Source organism: Achroia grisella, unplaced genomic scaffold (genome assembly GCF_030625045.1).
Source record: "Achroia grisella isolate CSIRO2021 unplaced genomic scaffold, CSIRO_AGI_Agris_v1 utg1304, whole genome shotgun sequence".
In the NCBI taxonomy this organism is placed as follows: Eukaryota; Metazoa; Arthropoda; class Insecta; order Lepidoptera; family Pyralidae; genus Achroia; species Achroia grisella.
The window spans coordinates 142,059-162,092 of NW_026712617.1; the positions used below are offsets into that span (position 1 = coordinate 142,059).

The following is a 20,034-nucleotide window of genomic DNA, read 5'->3' on the forward strand; positions in this document are numbered from 1 at the left end:
CAAAACCTAATACTGCTTGGCGGCATAAAGGTCACTAGTCGAAGAGGGGCTGCTGTTATCAGGCTATGTTTTCGTTCGTCATCGTTAGCTGACGTGTTTTTTTTATTTCCACTGGTTCGAACATATAGTGACAGTCTTGGCTAAAAGGCTAATAGCGCGGCAAGTTATTTGGCTATTAGTGAGAAATCGACCGTATCGCAGTGTACGTTTATTATTGTGAACATTGGCTATCGCGGCAAATTTAAATCGTATAATGGTAAACACTGTATAAACAACATCCACGGAGGTATTTGTTTCTGACGCAGCAGTAGTAATAAAATCGTATATTATCAGAACCTTATAAATACTCATATTTCTGTTAAAAGTGGTTAAAAGTGAAGGATTTGAGTGGTTTTTACAAGTAAAAGTGACTAGCAGCTTGACTCTTCTCACACCATCACGGTTATTGGCAGAGATAATAAAGCGGCACCACGTTTCGTCACGGCAAATTACGTTACTCCAACCATTTTCCTTCGAGGAGTTCCCCATTGAATACACGAGGCCAGTCAGTAAAAGCGGCGTCATTGAGTCGAATCGAAGCATCGCCAAGAGTGGCTGCAGGATCGGAGTGCGGGCAAGGCAGGGGCGGCGCGGCCGTCGGCGGCGGCGGCGCCGTCCGCCCTGGATACGGATATGAAGCTCTCTCGGCGGCGAGCGACGGCAGTGAAGGAGAACCCGACGAAGCACCTGATTATGCCCCCTTTGAAATGGAACTCTCAGGTGGAGGTGAATCTGCAGAGGGGCCTTCGTCACGCGGCTCTACCAAAGTTAATTTCCCACCCGAAGTGGAGCTCGAGCGGCGACCCACTGCAACAGGAGCCCTTATGGCTACCTCAGCAGCCTACCACCGCGGACGAGGACGTTCTATGAGTGCCTGGAGTGACATAAGCCGTTCCAGCATACGATTCGAAGAAAGGTATGTTACGTATGTTAGCATATATAAAACATTATCTTTCACACGCATTACATCTATATACCATCATACTATATATGTACCATTAACTGTTCTCACATATTGTTGATCTACTGATAGCCATTGCACTACCCGACATGTATCCGTAATAGACATGCGACGAAGGTATTCGAGTTAGGTGCTTTGGAAATTTTGTGCTAGAGAGAGAGGTAGGTTGAAAAATTCGTCATGCCATGAATCCACCGAAGGAAGACAGGTTAAGTACCATTCAAATAGGGGTTTCTACATCCACTCACCGTTGACCATATCAATAAAATAAGCGAGCGCCATTGGCATCATGAAAATGCTTGACGCATTCTAGTGTAGCTATCAGGCCACGTCTTGTCATGCGCATTTGAAACCGCGGCGAGAAAAACCTCTATATCCACAAGGGCTTTAGTACGATAACTAGATTTCAACTCTGAAGTGATTGAGTTGGGGCTGACAATTCAATTTCGAGACGAGCTATACTAAATGACAATGAAATGACAAATTTAAAAATGTGTCCTATATAGGGAATCATACGTATGATAAGATCGGAAATGAGTCGTGTTCGTTTATTCATAAAAATAATTTGTATATTTAATATATTGCTATTTGGACTAAAGACTGTTTTTTTGTATGTTTGTGTATGCTAATCACTTGTGTAGCAAACCTCCCGCAATTATTAGCATCTGTTTCTTTACAAACGGTTCTCAACCGATTAACATACGTACGAAGGAAGTCGCTGCCATAGCTGCTATAAAGCAAAATGGAAATCAGTTACTGAAACGCCATAACATTTTTTTATATTACTTCTACAACAAGCCTGTTACGCCTTCGACCGGTTGGACTATGTATATTACGAATACATATATGTAAATGTATAATATTAGGTCGTATTCACCTACCTTTTGTAAAAAATCATTTATGTACCTATATAGGTAGTAAATATTCTATCAAAACTATTTCTGTCAATATAATTACAGAAACAAAGAAATACGTAAAGAAACATGCAAGTTGACGTACTCACTTCACTGCATTATTTACAAAATACTTTATTTTGCTTTCAATAAAGATTACCAATCTATTTATATAATTCAATTAAACTGAAATTACATGCATTGTAGTTTTTGCAATGAACTATAAATATTAGACATCAAATTCAACAGAATTAATATTCTTATAAAAGATATAATTCGTTATTAATACCCGACAAACAAAATAATTATCAATACTAGGTACCTACATATTTAATGTTGCATATACTATTTTGAACTGTAACTAAAATACATATTTTAGATTAGTGGTCTGTAAATAGTGTAATAATGATAAAGCGACAGTGACTTCATTTACAATATTTTCCTCATTAATGCGACGTCAGAAGAGATGTTAATAAAAACAATGATACAAAAAAATACCATATAGTATTACCCATATTAGTGCCTGTAATTGTTGTATTTAAATTAGAAATATTACATCACGTAAATGTATATGAGTTATTTATTGTGTCAAAAGAAGCAGACGTAGTCGCAAGAAACAGCTAGTACAGTATAAGATACTTTGGTATCGGTCTTCAATAGACTCAGTGATACGTAGATATTCTTTGTTGTGTATTCACCTTTTATGATACCTATTTTCTCGTATTAAAACTTTATAAATAAAACTGCACTCCGTTTTCGTTTTTTATATTAAACTGTATATGAAATATTATAATACAAGATTTCAAAACAATATTCGTATAAGATCTAAAGAGATATCTATTCTGGAATATCTAAATTGAAAATACGACGTACATTTCTGTGAGAGAATGCAATATGGCTTCTACATTTATGTATCATAATACATCACAGTTAGTTATTTGTTATAGGAAAACCAGAGCTGAACCCACTAACAAATGTAGAAACAGTTTTGGATTACAAACTAAGCCACAAACAACTAACGAGGTTTCTGAACACAATAACAGAATAATGATGAAGTTGGATATCAGCGAACTACAACTAACAGAATCACGAAGTATGTTTATTGTGCACTGGAAGATATTTATTAAATAACAAATATATAACTGAATAATAAATCCTTCAAATTTAAAGTCTGTGGTTATAAAAAGGGCTTACTTAGTTGTAGCACCCTGATTTAATGTTATTGGAAAATAGATCTATGTTAATAGTCTCAGATAGGGTATTAACTTGTTGTTAGATCGCAAACGAAGTGATTGTTTTTAATGAAATTAAACACTTTGTACAGAATCATATTCTGTACGAGACTGTATTATATAAAACTACCTATTACCCGCGACTTCATCTGCACAAGTTTTATTCGTAATTAATCCTAATATTTTTTTTTCGAATAATTATTTGACGTATCTTTAAGTCAAATTTCGTTACGGTCCGTTGAGCCGCTTAGTCGTGAAAAAGTAACAGTTAAAAGTAATAGTTAAGAGAGACAAATATATTTTCACATTTATAATATTAGTACAGATATAAGACCAGACAGACCACAAACCTCAGAAATCTTAGAAACCATGTCCGCATGTATCCTTGTTCATGAGTTATTGCAATTACTCGCAACTTGCCAACTATCAACCCGATGTAATTATACAAAAAATAAACTTTTTTTTTATACCTTATTTTCACTGGCCTGGAAATACGGACTCGAAAATGATAGGCTCATTATGTATTTAATAAGGGCTCTTTCAAATTTACGAGTTGATACTACATCTCCTGAAAAATGAGGTTGTATTTAAATTTTAATGAAACGGAAATCTGTAAGGTCAAAGAGTTTTATTGCGCACCGTTCGAGATTTTATTGTGAATTATGGCATTTTGACCTTACATTTACGGTATCACGTTAAATAGTTATTAGAAGAATCGACTATTCAGAAAATCTGCAATTTAAAAATGTTCTATGAACTGGTTATTAAATCTTGAAAGATATATTTTATTTTTTCTCTTGTGGTATGATACAATAAACAGATTCAACCGCAACATCTTACGTTAACGTCGCCAAGGAAAAAAAACTATGATTGAGTTTCAATTGTTTATGTACGTATAGATAAATTTTATTTCAAACTAGAGATACAAACCTCCATAGAGAATGCAAACATTGTTTGACACTTAGCTTGTTACTGAGAATATGTAGCTATTAATATAATAAAATAATAAAAGACAAACTGACGGCACATATGAGCCGCATACAATAACGATATTGCATCTCATGAGGGAACTATGACAAGATAGCGCACTGTTTCCAAGTTGAGTTAGTATTTTAAGTATTTTTAAAATATGACAAGTATAGCGAGTAACAATTTATTGTTGGTAGCTAGAAACAATTCCCTAATGTCTTTAGAGTTAGTTCGAAGTTGTCACAATGTTTACAAGTACAATATTGAAATGATATTTTGTGCTTTAAATATCTATATATGAATAGTGAGAGACGAAATAGTAACAGCATTTATAACTTGTTTATTATTACTGGCTAGTTACTATTCATTAGACATTACAACTATAAAACTATCTTTATCTCATTTTCAATCCCCTAAAATACTGATATATTGATTCAATATAACCATGTTTATTAGAAGGATGGTGACAGAATATTTAATATATAGTTCGTAAAAGGACCTCATACATATTTCCTATAGATAATACCTTCGCTGATATAAATATCAAGAAATTTAAGAAATAGTTTAAAAAGGGAAAGCGCTCAATTCCATGTCATTACTATGGTGTTCGGTGTCACCTATGCTATTATGGTGTCCAGTGTCAGATGCCGAAGGCTCTGTAGTTGAGGCTCGTAATTTATGTTTAAAAAAATATATTCTCTGTTTTTCACTATACGAGGTTTATCTGTGTTTCAATGTTATTGTAGTAATACCTTGACCTCATTTTTTTTATTTAAATCTTATATTGTAGATTATCTATGAAAGGTATTTTATTATTATTTAGCGATTTCAGTCCAATACATATATCAAAGAATATACTTCAATAGACCCTAATTATTAAATTGCAAAGTAACGATATAGAGGGCACAACTACGGTACTAGTTAGATAAGTAGTTGATTTATTGTTTCCTTATGTAGCATTCGTGTGAAGAAGACTGAACTCCACTCAAGAAAACATTCCGTAGATCCGGTAAATTTCTGTGAATCATTAATTCGGTTTAGCATTCAACGAACCATGAGTGAGTCTCAAAGCAAAGTTTTATAACAAAATTGATCATGAACACTTCCTTTTACAATAAACTGTATATTATATACATTATTTTTTAAAAATGCTACTATAGACTAAGCTATTACTTTATGTAAGGTATTCCAAATTATTATAGCCAGGTATAGTCATCACTTTATGAAAGAGAATTGGGACAGGCTTTAGATAGCAGATACGAGAGCGTGTATATCCTGACGTATATATTTGACAAAGGCCAATTGTTTGAGGTCGATGTTGTCAAAAGCAGGCACGTCAACAGGCAATATTATGTAGGCCTATTACAGATTTATCTTCATTTTTTAATATGTTCTATGTTTATGATTCCGATTATATTTATTTCATGAATAACATACCTGTAGTATGCAGAACTGCGTTATTGGATCTCAATGTAAATTGTATAATAATACCACCTCATGACAATCAAATGGCTGTAAGATATATCACTTTTTTATACGACTGGAATATCTGACAAGCTTCCAGCCCAGATGGACAGTGACAAATTCGTCTACTTCTAAATAATATGTTGGGACCCATAATTTAATAACCAGTACCTATTTTGAAATGAATCAGCTAATATATGTAATATACTATTTTTAAAATCTAAGTATGTAGAAAATACTATAATTACACTAATCCAAATAATTACGCCTTTAACATGACAGTAGTTTGTATTGTAAGTATAGTTTTATAACAAAACTTATATTCAGATTATACAAAAAAAATGTGTGTTATAAATGATTAGAATTTTTCCAAAACATTTCATCTCTAAATATCCATTCTACGCTTTATCGCTAGCCAGCAATCTCCTCCAGGCAACCTTAAGTAGAGACGAGTTCAATTAGACTTGCGCTAGTTTGTGGTATAACGATATGAATATAAAACATACTATAAACATAATAGATATTACTAGAATACATTTAACAATTAGTACTATGTATACTTTTAAATCTACGGCGGACTTTACGCCGTAGTCATCTTTGTTTATTAACCAAACAGCACTTAAACAAAGTAATGATTTGTATACTAAAATGTAAATTAAATGTAGAGTAATATTAGCGATTTATTCGGTTTATATACTGCAAGTAGCGACACTGAACCTTGTAGTGTAGTAGTAAACTATAAAGATGGCCTTGTAACTCTAGGCGACAGCGTAGTAATAAAATACCCGCCTTTTACAAGTCTATTTCGTCCCACTACCACGCATTCACCATACCCCGCCGACGAATACAGGACACATATCGGACATGAGGTCGATTCTCTCGTTTATTGATTTCTTCACTAGCTCATCTAACTCTATTGGCATGTGCGTGTAATGTATTACGGTGTCCTTTATTTATGACCGAAAATATAATATTCATTATTTTTTACACAAATACTATTAAATATGTCAGTATTGTTAGAATATGCTTTCTATTTTCAACGCACTTTAAAGTTATTGAATTTAACCTGTAAATTGGGAGAGAACAAAAAATGGACTAAATTTGGGAATAACAACAATAGCACAACACAAAGCCTCTATAATTATGACAGATTTTCTATGCTAATACGCAGAACAAAATCTTTTTTCTCATTATTAGCGGTTAACAAACCGTGAAAGTCTTATATTAGCATCACTGCTATCTCTGTTATATCAATTATAGCTTCTCTAAAATAGAGCTCAACTTTTACTCTTCATATAGACTTAATTTTCTTTCCACCAAGTCTTTAACCTTATTTGATTTTGTATTTTGTATTTTTAATAAAACTGCATAACAAAAACGTAACTGCAAAAAGATTCATTTATACACATGTTTTCATTGATTCTTAATATATATTTCGGAAATTAAGTAAGCGCTACAATCGGATCGGCTAAGTGCTTGCTTTGCCTCTCATTGTAATAAAGATAAATAAGTTTATTCTCGTACCATCCCGAATCACTTCGAAAACAGCCAATGCTCTTTATCTGATGAGCTACTAGTTTTGGAATATCAAATAGCATATAATATAACAATGGGTAATGATTTTGCATCCCGACGGATATTTGATATTTCTTGGCTATCGTTCTGAAAGTTAGTTTTTATCAGACATATGAGTTATGTGATGTGCTGATAGAAAAGGTATCTATCCTTTATCCTTATATTATTTTTCACTCGCATATATACTATTATTACTCACATTCATTAATATTATTCACCAATTATCTGATACGTCATTTGCCTATAATATATAATGCACTAGTTTTAATAAATATTTAGTCAATCCTATGTGTACTGTGAAAAAAGAAGAAAAATATTTTTATGTACACAAATAATTTTACATATATTTCAATTATACATAAGAAACTACTTACATACTCGTACTTCAGCGTGTACATTCAATATAAGCGTGAGTTTATTATGATGTATGTACATGTGTGATATTATACTAATAAAAAATATTCGGTCATTAATAGGTATTTTCATAAAGAAAAGCAATTTAAAGGTTAATTTAAAAAAAAAATTGTTAAACAGAATTCATCTCAATATTAATTAACAATTATTTTATGAGACCGCTACCTGTTAATTATATAACTTAGATTTTTTATTTTTAATGCGAAAATTAATTGAGATTTCACAAATATAACAAAATTTATTACGAACAAGAGGCAATTAAAAACAACAAATCCGACTACGTATACTATGCAGTTATTCAGAAAAATTACAAGCACTCAATTATAAGATGTACATCATAAAAATAAGGAAAATCCTTAATAGAATTTTTAACGGCGATAATTTCCGCATGGATACATATACACACGCACATTGCACAGGCGAGCTTCGCATAGGTACGAGTACTTTGTACATAAATGAACGAGATTGGTAGTTGGAGTGACCGCATTCAGAATAAATATACACTATATAATTACCATTTTGAAACGTTTGAAGCCGTATTAAACGTACTAAGCACTCTTTACTTAATACCAACATTTGAAATAGCTTTAATACGTAACGAGTTGCACAACGTTGCTTTGATATTGACTTTACGTAACGGAATATTTACAGTGTGACGGAAATGTGGAATTGCAATGTGACTACTTGATGTTTTGTAGCGCTATATAAATAAATTTATCTTGTCATAAAATAGAAAATGTTATGCAACATTATGTTATAACTTTAATATTTCTGAGTATGGATAGTTAGATGCATGTATATAATCTACTGCACGAATTTAATGCAGGTGATGCTTATGTGTTATACTTATGTATACGCTATATTACTGTAAAGTTTCAACCCGTTCAGTAGTTTTTGCGTGAAATATCCATTCATTCATACCAACAAACTTTGGTGTTTGGAATATTAGTAAGTAGTAATACTAGTTACTCTCTATACAAAATACGCGTAACGATTGACTTTAAAAACAATGTAGTTGCATAAATGTATTCCCTGTTTGGGAAAAATTTTAATTGCATCCACGTTATAGATAAGGCTTTCTCATTTTCAAGTTCAAGCCGAGTGCGATACTTTGGATTTGCGCTGTAAAGTGAATTCGAGAGTGAGGGTATGCATTCGTTAATCGTTTATTAATATTCTATAAAGAAACAAAACTACAATATAGGACAATTGGTAATCCAATAGCTTGCCATTTACATTTAATGATATTGATAATTAAAAAAAACAGACAGTTGCAGAGACAAACAGAGTAGAGTTATAATATATATACACATGGATAAATATTATTGATACTTCTTGTATCAATAACATTTATTCATGTGATCTAGTAAACGAAATACCAGAATTGAATCTTTTACGTGCTCAATAAAATTAACTAAAAGAAGTCAGATTTGTAAATATGACGAAAGGATGAAAGAAACATTTCATTATTAGATTGGATTGTACACTACGCGCACTTTGAGCGATCTATACTGTCTGATTTATTAGATTCCAACGTCACAAACTAATTTATGTAGATTGATAGATATAAAACTTATTTCTTACTATCAGTGCCCGCGGTTTCATCCGCATTAAATTTCAATATAAAATATAGCCTATGTAATATTCTAATGCATAAGCTATATTACTGTAAAGGTTCATCAAAATACGTTCAGTAGTATTTGCGTGAAAGAGTAACAAACATCCATGCTTACAAACTTTCGCATTTATAATATTATATATATATAAATTAAGATATTTCTGGGTAACTACTTATTCATATATTAATGAATAAGTAGTTACCCAGAAATAGCTTACGTATCTATGTAGTGTATATACATTTATATAATATATATAAAGATATACACAATAAGTTTTTATCCAGGAATTCATCCATGTTACTGAGACATTGATTGAACGAGATAAATAAGCACCACCGTGCTACGCCGTAGAGGGTGGTTGGGCGTATGTATAGAGAACGGGCGGTTTACAATGTAGTACAAACTTCTACTTCCCCAACTTTACGCAATGTATATTACCTATGTCCATCTCCACATTGATGCCGTAAAAATTGTTAATTGATTTTATCCTACGACAGTGTGCAGTCCTTTCTCATAAGTGAATTAGAATGGTCTACGTTACATAGCTGGCTTCTGACCAGTATGTCAAATTGTAACATGACCAGCAGAGCCAGTTAAAACGCAAATAGATAATTTTGTATTTGTACGGAAGTAGAAACTAGTTAAAAACGGGTGTGGTCACGGAAATCGATTACCGGGACTTAACTTATAATTGATTAACGGGAATTTAATGAACTTACTGTGTCGTTTCCCGACATTGTTTCGACGACATCGAAACAATTGTCGGAACAAGATAACATAGTACGTTCATTAAATTCCCGTGCATTCTGTCGCAGTTCTAGCGTCCTCTCGTTAGTCAATTAATAAGTAATTACTTATGTAACAACATATAAATGAATAGAAATTGCACAGCAGTGTAAAGTTTTAATAAATCAACTTTACACAGAATCACATACTATGTATTAAACTTGACGCGGTCATTATTTATACGTATAATTAGTAAAAATCACGGGATCTTAGTGCCTTATATTAAAGGAGTGACTGATAAGATAAACAATATTATTTATTGAGTAAATACTGTGTAAATGTTACGTTCACCTAAGGATAACTTTCCTCTACAACATCCTGGAGTCTATAAGGTGGACTGTAGTTGTGGGAGCTCATAGATCGGACAGACAAAAAGAACAATAGCCCGTCGCATTGCTGAACATATAAAAGCTATTAAAAACAACGATCCACGTAAATCAGCCATAGCGGAACACTTGTTGGGATGGGGACCCAATCACTGGATTGAACTACACCAACCAAAAGTATTAACATCAGAACGGCAGTATATCCCAAGAATGGTTAGAGAGGCCATTGAAATACAGAAATATAAAAATTTCAATCGAGAAGACGGTTATAGGCTCTCTAATGCCTGGAATCCAGTGATTGGTTTAATTAAACAAAAACAAGAAACGCGATCGAAAAGTGTATTAAATGTACGTAAAGATATTGTGAGTACGGTTTGCCGAGATGAATATCGTGAATATCGTGATCGTGTGTGAAGGTAGACGCATATGTCTGCCCATAAAAAGATTTCATTTACCATCTACCCGCTGCTCTTCAGTTTACCCGTGATCATGGTGGTTGAAACACTACCGAAATATCGGGAACCAGCAAATAAATATAAAACGTGGTAAGATCCCGTGATTTTTACTAATTTATACATATAGTATGTGTACGACATACTATGGTAGTAGCATTGTTAGTATCTATATACAAAACAGTATAGATAAAAATCATTGATTTATGTTGACAATTCGGATTACTCGCATTTCGGCCTGAGAGAAAGAATAAAAAAAAAAAAAATTTAAAACGTCTGTTTATAAATAAAGAAAATAGAGAATGCGTTAAGATCCTATAAGAAATTTAACAAATTATTTAATACAATTAATAAAAACAGCAATTATGAATATTGCTGTTTCCAAAAAACAGCAATATTCATAATATTAATACTAGATTTAAAGACAAACTTGCTGTCCCCAAGTATCGTTTAGAAAAAGTTAATAGGTCTTTTATGGGAATAGGTATAAAAATTTACAATAAGATACCAAAGGATATGTTGGAATTACCCTTAAATAAATTCAAAACATCTGTTAAATCATAATTACTGAGCAAAGCCTATTACTCACTAAACGATTACTTGAATGACAAGTGTGCATGGCAATAGTTGTTCATGCACTGAATTTTCATTTAATGTTAGACATAGACACCTATATAAAAATACATTGTAAATAAACTGGCTTTAAAAAAAAAAGTAATTCAATTGAGTTTCTTGTCAGTTCTTCTCAATTGGATCTATATACCGAACTGGACGGTAAGGAAAAAATAAAATTATAATGTAAAAATTTGACGTTCATAAGCGGCTAAAATGTCCTACATGAATAAATGATTTTTGAATTTTGAAAAAACTTCTGTAATTAACCGTGATTGATTTTTTACATAAAAGCTAGCCGACAAATATTGTGAGTAGATGTGTAATGTAACGTACATAATTGATATAGATAAAATCAGTGTGATAACGAGAGTAGAAAGAAATACGTCTGATACTAGTATCGGAGTGCTGACGTCACTATACCAATCAGCTCGTGATCACGGCCCACGTGACCTGCGGCTTCATTATGCATGTATGCACTTGCAATCGTATCTTATTTTAAATATATTGTAATTGTCGAGTCAGTTTATTGATTATTTTAATCTGTTTAAAGTAAATTGCAGCGCAGCGCTGCAAGTTAAGTTTTCACTACATGAACTGGCATAATTTACTATATTTTATATGAAATACTGCATTAATTCGCAACCTTTTAATAAACCATAAAAAACGTAACACTGATAATGTATTTTAAAGTTACGTACAAACTTTAAAATATGGATTATTAATAATAATAATAATAACTACACATTGTATTTCGATACACACATATCGAAATGTGTGGTACGGAAAATAAAGTCCAACATTGATAAGATCTAATTTCGACTTTATATTATTTTATACTTCTTCCATATAACTACTCTTATTGAATAAAAATATATAGTAATAGAAATTATAACGTGGGTTTAATACTATTTTGAACTTATTCGAAAATAAACTAAACTAATATTATTTTTCATTTCAGTAATAGAGCATGATCCTATACTTTCGCTACACACTTATTCTGATAAACGAAGTGTGTTCGATTGAATAGTATAGTGTAAGAATATAATAGTAATTATAATATTAAGTAAATAGTATTACATTGACATCAGAAGAAAATTATTACATAAAACATAATTTAACAAAATACTTTTAAAAATACTGCAAATCTCTTGTTTTTAAGTTAGTATAACTATTTATTTATTTAACTTTAACACGCACAACATAAAAGGCAGAGCAGTACATTTGGCGGACTTCTAGCAGTCAACCATAGGTAGTGCATAGAATAATTTATGGCAGTAGAAATATAATAAATTATAAACAAATGCAAATACCTAACTATTGAAAAGTAATACGTATGTCTATAATCACTACATGCAGATAAATCTATGCCTAATCATGGTGTCCAGATCGTGCGCGGCATCAACACGGAGTTGTGATAACGTGACAATTCGCAAAATGGCAAGCTTATTACCGCAATTGAACGTGCTTGTCCTCATAGTTATAATATTCAAACTATTTGTCTAAATTATTTACAGTGGTCGGCAAGGCTTATCTATTAAATACCAATACTGATTAAAGTACATATTTGGATATATAATTAATTTAGTAAATTACACTTTATATCTAATGAAGCCTTCGTGATCATACTAAGAGTGGTTTTAAAACTATGTATGGGGATTTTTGGATGCTTACATTAGTCTGGCAGTTTGTAAATTTGTTTGCTGACTAACATATATGTATATAAAAATCAGACATCAGTTTAAGTAGGCGAAGTTAACACTGGTGATAACTGAAAAATGGCAGTCTGATCAAACTAGTGAGAAGTATGCTATAATATTAGATATTAACACTACTGAATTACACATGAGTGTTAATATCTATAGTATATCCTTCATCAGAAATTAGGTGGCTTCCGGTGGCAGGCCTGCGTTTTTTGTCTATAATGATTAAGCTAAAAGTACGAGTAAAAGTATTTTACAGTTAAATTCAATTGAGTTCTTTTTAACATATAATGCTGTTACTGACGGATGGATATACCACAAGTCACAAAGTGGTTCCATTTTACCTTTTTAGATCGGGATTCTACAAAATTTAGAAGTATATAGAGCTCCTTCAATCAACGAACGTCGTCTTCCAACGAGTTGAGGCTGGCCAAGAGCCTCAATTACGTCTATAAGAGCAATCGATGGGTACAAAGGATTTGAGAATAAAATAATAATATTTTATAAATAGTTTCGAAATTGATAATCTTTATTCATCTGCATATTTTACTACATCGATTCTAGTTTTTTTTTCATTTTACCTATCACCCATGGACTGAACAAGTCAAAGTAGAGGTGGTCCACTCCACGAGTTTACCAGAATGTCAGTCAGTAGGGAGAAAGGGCGAGCTGTCGTAAGACGGATGACATCTGCCTCTCACTCCACTATATAATGACCACGACCGTTCTATAAATACAACCAATGAATTAGACATCACGGATAGAAATTGATAATCTTTATTCATCTACATATTTTACTACATGGACTCTAGTTTTTTCATTTTATCTATAATAAACATTTTCCTCTTATCATTGAAAAAAGAAATGATAAAGACTGTAACTTCCAAATTATTTACGTAGAAGAACATAGCAAGTCTCAGAAGACTTACTATTAATTATGAAACATTCTATACAGCAGAGTGTACATAATACATCAAATAAATTATCCGATTCAACTTTACTTGACTCTCCTTATTGATCGTCCCTGAAGATGTGATTGATAACTGACTCTGTTAGAGTCAGTTAAATATAACTATATGTGTTCCACAAAAGAAAAATGAATAAATACATTTGAGAATGCGATCAATAATTAATTATCCAATCGTTTTTTGTTTGAATTATAACAAAAACTGTAGATTCTTTTTAAAATACCATTTGGTAACATAAATGAGTAAGAATTCAGGGGCTGCAGGAGAATGCTTCGGATATTACGGACTAAATTCAAGACAAATATTTCCATCCTCGTAGAACTCGGTATCAAGCCTTCTTCAGTCACGTCTCACGAAAAACAAAGTATCCATAGAGCGGCTTGTCATACAGAGTAGGGTTGACAGTACTAGACCTTGTGGACGATCACCCATGGACTGACCAAATCAAAGTAGAGGTGGTCCACTCCACGAGTGTACCAGAGTGGCAGTCAGTAGGGAGAAATGGCGAGCTGTCGTAAGACAGATGACATCTGCCTCTCACTCCACTAAATAATGACCATGACCGTTCTATAAATACAACCAATGAATTAGACCTCACGGACAGTATATAATATGTAGTTATGTTAATTTCATTCCGATTGAAATAATGCCCATACGTTTTGACGGCCAAAACCGCGTCAAATTTTCACTGAGGCATATAACTAAGCCAGTATTATTTATTCATACTGATCAATCCTAAATTTTAGCAAAATTTCATCCGATAAATCAATGCCCTAGAGGCATAGTCTATATTAATAAAGTTTTGTAACTTCAACAGTTATACCTGGTACCTACATCATAAATTAATTTAAGATCACAACTATGTAAATTTTTGTTACTAAATTTGTTTCAATTTTTTAATTTCTACTATAGTAGTTCTACACTACATACCTGTTTACCAAAAAAAAACTATAAGTGAAATGTGAAATGTGAAACCCGCAGGATGACTAGCTAATCTAATATATGTAATTCGAAAAGGAACAGAAATTTCGGTATATACATAAACATTAAAAATAATAATTGCAGAAATATAACTAAAAACTATACATTCATAAAACAATGGTTTGTTTCGCGGATGTATAATTTTTATTTATAGTGATCCATCGATGTCATAAGTGACAAAGAAGTCGAATGCATATGACTATTCTATGTCTTTTGGATTTTATTTCCATTGCATGAAAAATCAGGCATTATTATGTATATTATATATTACATAATGTAATGTTTCTGTATAATTCTAGTTTCTTTAATATTGAGTTATATACTTAATCTTGATTTATATCCAAAAGTAGGTAAGTAAACTCTGTACTCCCCCAGTTGATTTATTAATGTTAATATAGACATAGTTCAGTAGAATAAAAAGATTTCAAGTAAGAGCTATATTAAATATTATTATAAGTCAAAGGAATCAATACAGGCCATGTTCAACACACAATGCGGGCTTTATAATTTATTCAACGTACAGGAAGAGGTACGTAGCTAGATTATGCTTTACTTTCATGACCGGTTTACGTCAAATTCGCTTTGTGTTGCAAATTTAGAAACTTCTACAGCGAATGAAGCTCTAAAAACGTCAAAAAGTCCATTTGCTTTTTTAGTAGGATCAATTTTTAAGCTATCAAAGCTTTCTATAGATTTCATGAGATTAACTAGAATCCCGCTCGATGTCAAAGATACAGTTAAAGATTTGTATCATACGAGTATAATGAATATGTAGATTTTATTATTTTAGATTATTTATTATACTGGTTTACATTTATTTTATGTCAGTTCTTCCTGGTGTCCTATACTTAATGTTTTATGTACTATTTAACTTATTACTCTCTTTTTTATAGTTGTATATTCACTTCCATTCATTCTAAGTAGCTCATCGAATCATTATAAAAACATGCAGTCGATATGAATTTTTTTTTCTTGATTCAATCGGCGAATTACTATAGAGTTTAATTATTAAATTGTCCAACTATTGACCTAAAGATTATGTATCATAAAGATATCTTCTACATCTATAATTATTCTATTTTTAGTTGTAAAAAACATATACAAAATAGGCTGTGCAATCTATCCATACAAAGTGGAGTAAATTGTAAAATGTTGCTAAGCGAAAACTAAACTGGACGAATTTAACTATATTTTTCAAGCTATGTAATTTTAGTCATTTTCTCATACGCGTGATAATGAACGATTTGTTATAGACAGATTAACTTGGAACATATTATATATAGTTGCCTTTTGATACAACTAATTTTTTTCATTATTCTTAATCTAATGTAAAGAGCACAATGATATATAGCTAGTATAGGAGTATAATATTATATTTTAAAAAATCTTCGAATAGATAGGTTCTATTGATGACAATATAACCGATTGAAAATATTTTTTAAAATTTTTATTTATATTATAAAATATTTACATCATTCTATACAGTTGACTCCTTTGAAGCATGAAAATGCCTGCGCTAGGAGGCTCCACTCTCCCATTGATTATAACATAACTTAAAAAAAAAACTAATTCATTATATTATATATTTATTTTTTAATATAATCTTTGATCTAAGGATTCGATAAAGCGTCGTCATTATATCTACTCGTGTGTTTAACATCTTTAAATTGATCAGAAATATACTGATTACTGTTAGCTGGCCATAAACATTTCTAAAATTACGTTTGATCCTTATTTATACCATTACAACTCAGATATTCAATTCAAAACATACGAAATACCTCGCTTAAAGAAACTTACCAATGAGTAATCTTTTATTTTATAAGCGTATTCAATATGATTAGAAATCGGTAAAAATTGACATATCAAATACTACTATATTTTTGTATTTAATACATACCTACCTATCTATCTATTTTATTGAAAATTAAGAATTAGCTATAATGGTATCGAAAATTTCATTGCAATTATAATGGTCAATTAATTATTATAAATTAATATATTTCTTTATAAAAATATTACAATTATTAATTTGGATGCTCAATCCAAAACTATATTACTTAACATGAAATTGTAGTTGAGATCGTGACTCCGATGTTGTGTTATTTAATTTTAATTTATCTCATTGTATAGTTTAAATCTGAATATGATTTATAAGGATGCATGTTAACATTTTCCGTAGGGATTCAAGGTATATATATTGGCAGGCACAAGATTGGCTATGGATGCGGGGCAGGGTAGGTGCACGCGGGCGGCGTCGAGGTAGAGGGCGGCCGGCCGCGGAGGGCAGTATCTCGTGGGCGACGCCGACTCAAATCACATTTAGTCTTACAGACGGTGTGAAACGCACGCCGCACTCTGGTAAAATATTCACGCGCTACCGCTTTTGGCGCCGCGACGCGTATTTCCTCAAATATCACGCGCTATTGGCTCAATTACACTGTACAGTGACTCGTGAACTAAATCCCTAATATTTCCAACATTATATATATATTATGCTTCCAAAATGATTACCCCTAACTTTGTCTTTGAGTAAGTTCGCTGTATTCTTCCGCCCCTCTAACAAAACTTTGTTTGAAACTTTTATTTTTTACTTTTTCGTAAGTCAAATTAGTTGGATGGCGAATAGCGGTAATGGATTTAGGAGACGATATATTTTTCAAATACGGACGTGGGTTTGTATTTTATTATATCCCATGTACATACAAATTACAATTATTATAAACAACTGGTAGTCATTAATGCACAATACGCATCCCGCTATTTTAATTATTATAATTAAAACCTTTATGTAGTTTATTAAATAATTAGTTGCCAAAATAAAATTAATGGAACCCATAAAAAAATAAAATATAGTTGTTCCGCTGCCACTTGAATAAATGAAGAAGTTGTAGTAGCATGCTAATATTTTTTATTAACATTTGTATTCACATGCATGAACAACAAAAATACAAACATCGGTTTTGAGGTCAACTAAGAATAAGACTCCTGACGGCTAAAATAGACTTTTGTGCAGTAGCACAACACTCGAGACTTGGCGTTCTTACTCCCTTCCTCTCGTCTCTTCACTACACAAAACAAACAAATAGCTCGCCATTTGCTTAATTTAATAAATTAATAGTAATTTGCCTGTTTTACTTAATATAACATTATTCTTGTTAAGTACTTTCCAGTAGAGGCGCACTTTCTTTTAGTGCCTAATTTATTTTTTATTATTACCACGAAATTTATTGCAATGCTATAAAATTCGCAATTTAGAAGATTTAATTAAATTACTACATCTATACTATATATTAGTAATGTGTAGCAATTAACTTAATACGACAACAAATTCGATCCAGAAGGTACCACTATATAATTAATTTCGTATATTATACCGGAGTAAAACGATTTTGTTAAAAAATAAATAATCTGTAAAATTGAGTTTTATATTAGATAACCGCGTATTTGGAACTAACTTCCTATGCACAGCCAAGTTTAATATGCATATCGAGCTGAAGGCTGAGCTAGGATGGAATTATTAAAGCACAGTATAGTAGTAATTACATTACTTGGTATTGAATATTTGATCATAAAAAAATATGATTCGCTTAATGTCCTCAACTTAAAGTTGTTTGAGGTTTACCGCTCTTTACGCATTTTATGATATACATGCAAATTGTCGGAGTTTCATATTTGAAATTACACACAGTGTCTGGCTCTCAATTCATCATCCATTTGCCACGACCTCATTGTATTTGGCCGTGTTTGCGTATACAGTAGGTACGTACCTACTACCTACCCAAACTATGAATGTTTATCGACGTTTGGCTAACTCACATAGGTATCTCGCGTTTATATGCCGATAAAGATAGAGCGCACCTACCTACTAGTGATGTTCAACTAGAAGGTCAAAATAATGATTTCAGGCCATTTTCTCGTCAAATAATTAATTTTGGTAAATTTAAGCTTTCCGTCGATCTTATATTGTACGGTTACAAAATGTGTTGATCTTATCTCTACGTCTTACGGTCGTATGACACTTCGTCCAAGAAAATTTTTATTTAAACCATGATGTGACCAGTTTTGGAGCACTATATAAAAATAAGACCGCAAATACATAAAAAATAATATTCAGAAAGAAATTTGTAAAAAAAAGGGAAAGGGATGAAAATATTAATAAAACCCCATTTTTCAATATAACTCGATAACGATAAGAAATATGACAAAATGTTTCAAATTAATGTTGTAGAGGAAAACAATCTACACAAAACAGGTTCTTTTTATTTTTTTCATTATCTGCTGTTTAGTTCAGTAAATTTTAGATTAAACCATGATAAATCAAAACTGATCATATCAGTTTTGGCGCAATATATAAGTCCGCAAATACATGAATAATAATATTCAGAAATAAATTTTTATTTAAGTTGAAAGGGATGAAAAAGTAAAAAAAGGATTGAAAAATACCTTTTTTCTAAATAACTCGATAACGATAAGAAATATGACAAAATATTTCCAATAGAAGTTATAGAGAAAAAAATTTTTCACAAAAAAGGTGATTTTCATTTTTTCATTATCTAGTGTTGTTTAGCCACAAAATTAAAAAAACTAATTAACTAAAACTAACAGCAGAACGATCTGTAAAAGGGGAAACACATGTAACAGTATTTGTGTGATGCGCGCGGTGCTTTTATACATATACAGGGCATTTACTTACTTTTTACTAGATTTTTCAGTTGACAACGAGCCAAATTAGTTTTTAATTAAACTTTTAAATTCTACAATAAGGTTATTACTTAAATTCTAATCATCTACTTATATAAAATTGAAATAACCATTAAGAGAGGGTAAAAATGAAAACTGTAAATTTTTAAGATAGAAGCACAAAATTTAATATCTTATCATCTGATTAGAAATAAATAAGTTAGTATTTAGAGTTTTGGAAATTAACTCCCTAAGAGGAGAAATTTGAAAGCTCCTCGGCGTAAATACGAAAATAAGTATTCTTGGAAATACAACCCCCAATAGGAGAAAACGTGTTGTCATTAGTACACAACTGTA

The 20,034-nt window shown here is 31.6% G+C and overlaps 1 protein-coding gene across 6 annotated transcripts in view; it reads left to right on the top strand.

The window, feature by feature from the left end:
• The window catches only part of LOC131855097 (potassium channel subfamily T member 2), a 77,692-nt gene continuing 57,658 nt past the window's right edge, over positions 1-20,034 (top strand). For all 6 annotated transcript variants that reach the window (XM_059206310.1, XM_059206311.1, XM_059206312.1 and 3 more), the window contains exon 1: positions 1-955. In XM_059206310.1, coding sequence (XP_059062293.1) covers positions 747-955 — 209 coding nt within the window. In that variant the 5' untranslated portion in view covers positions 1-746. The remainder of the gene's footprint in view (positions 956-20,034) is intronic.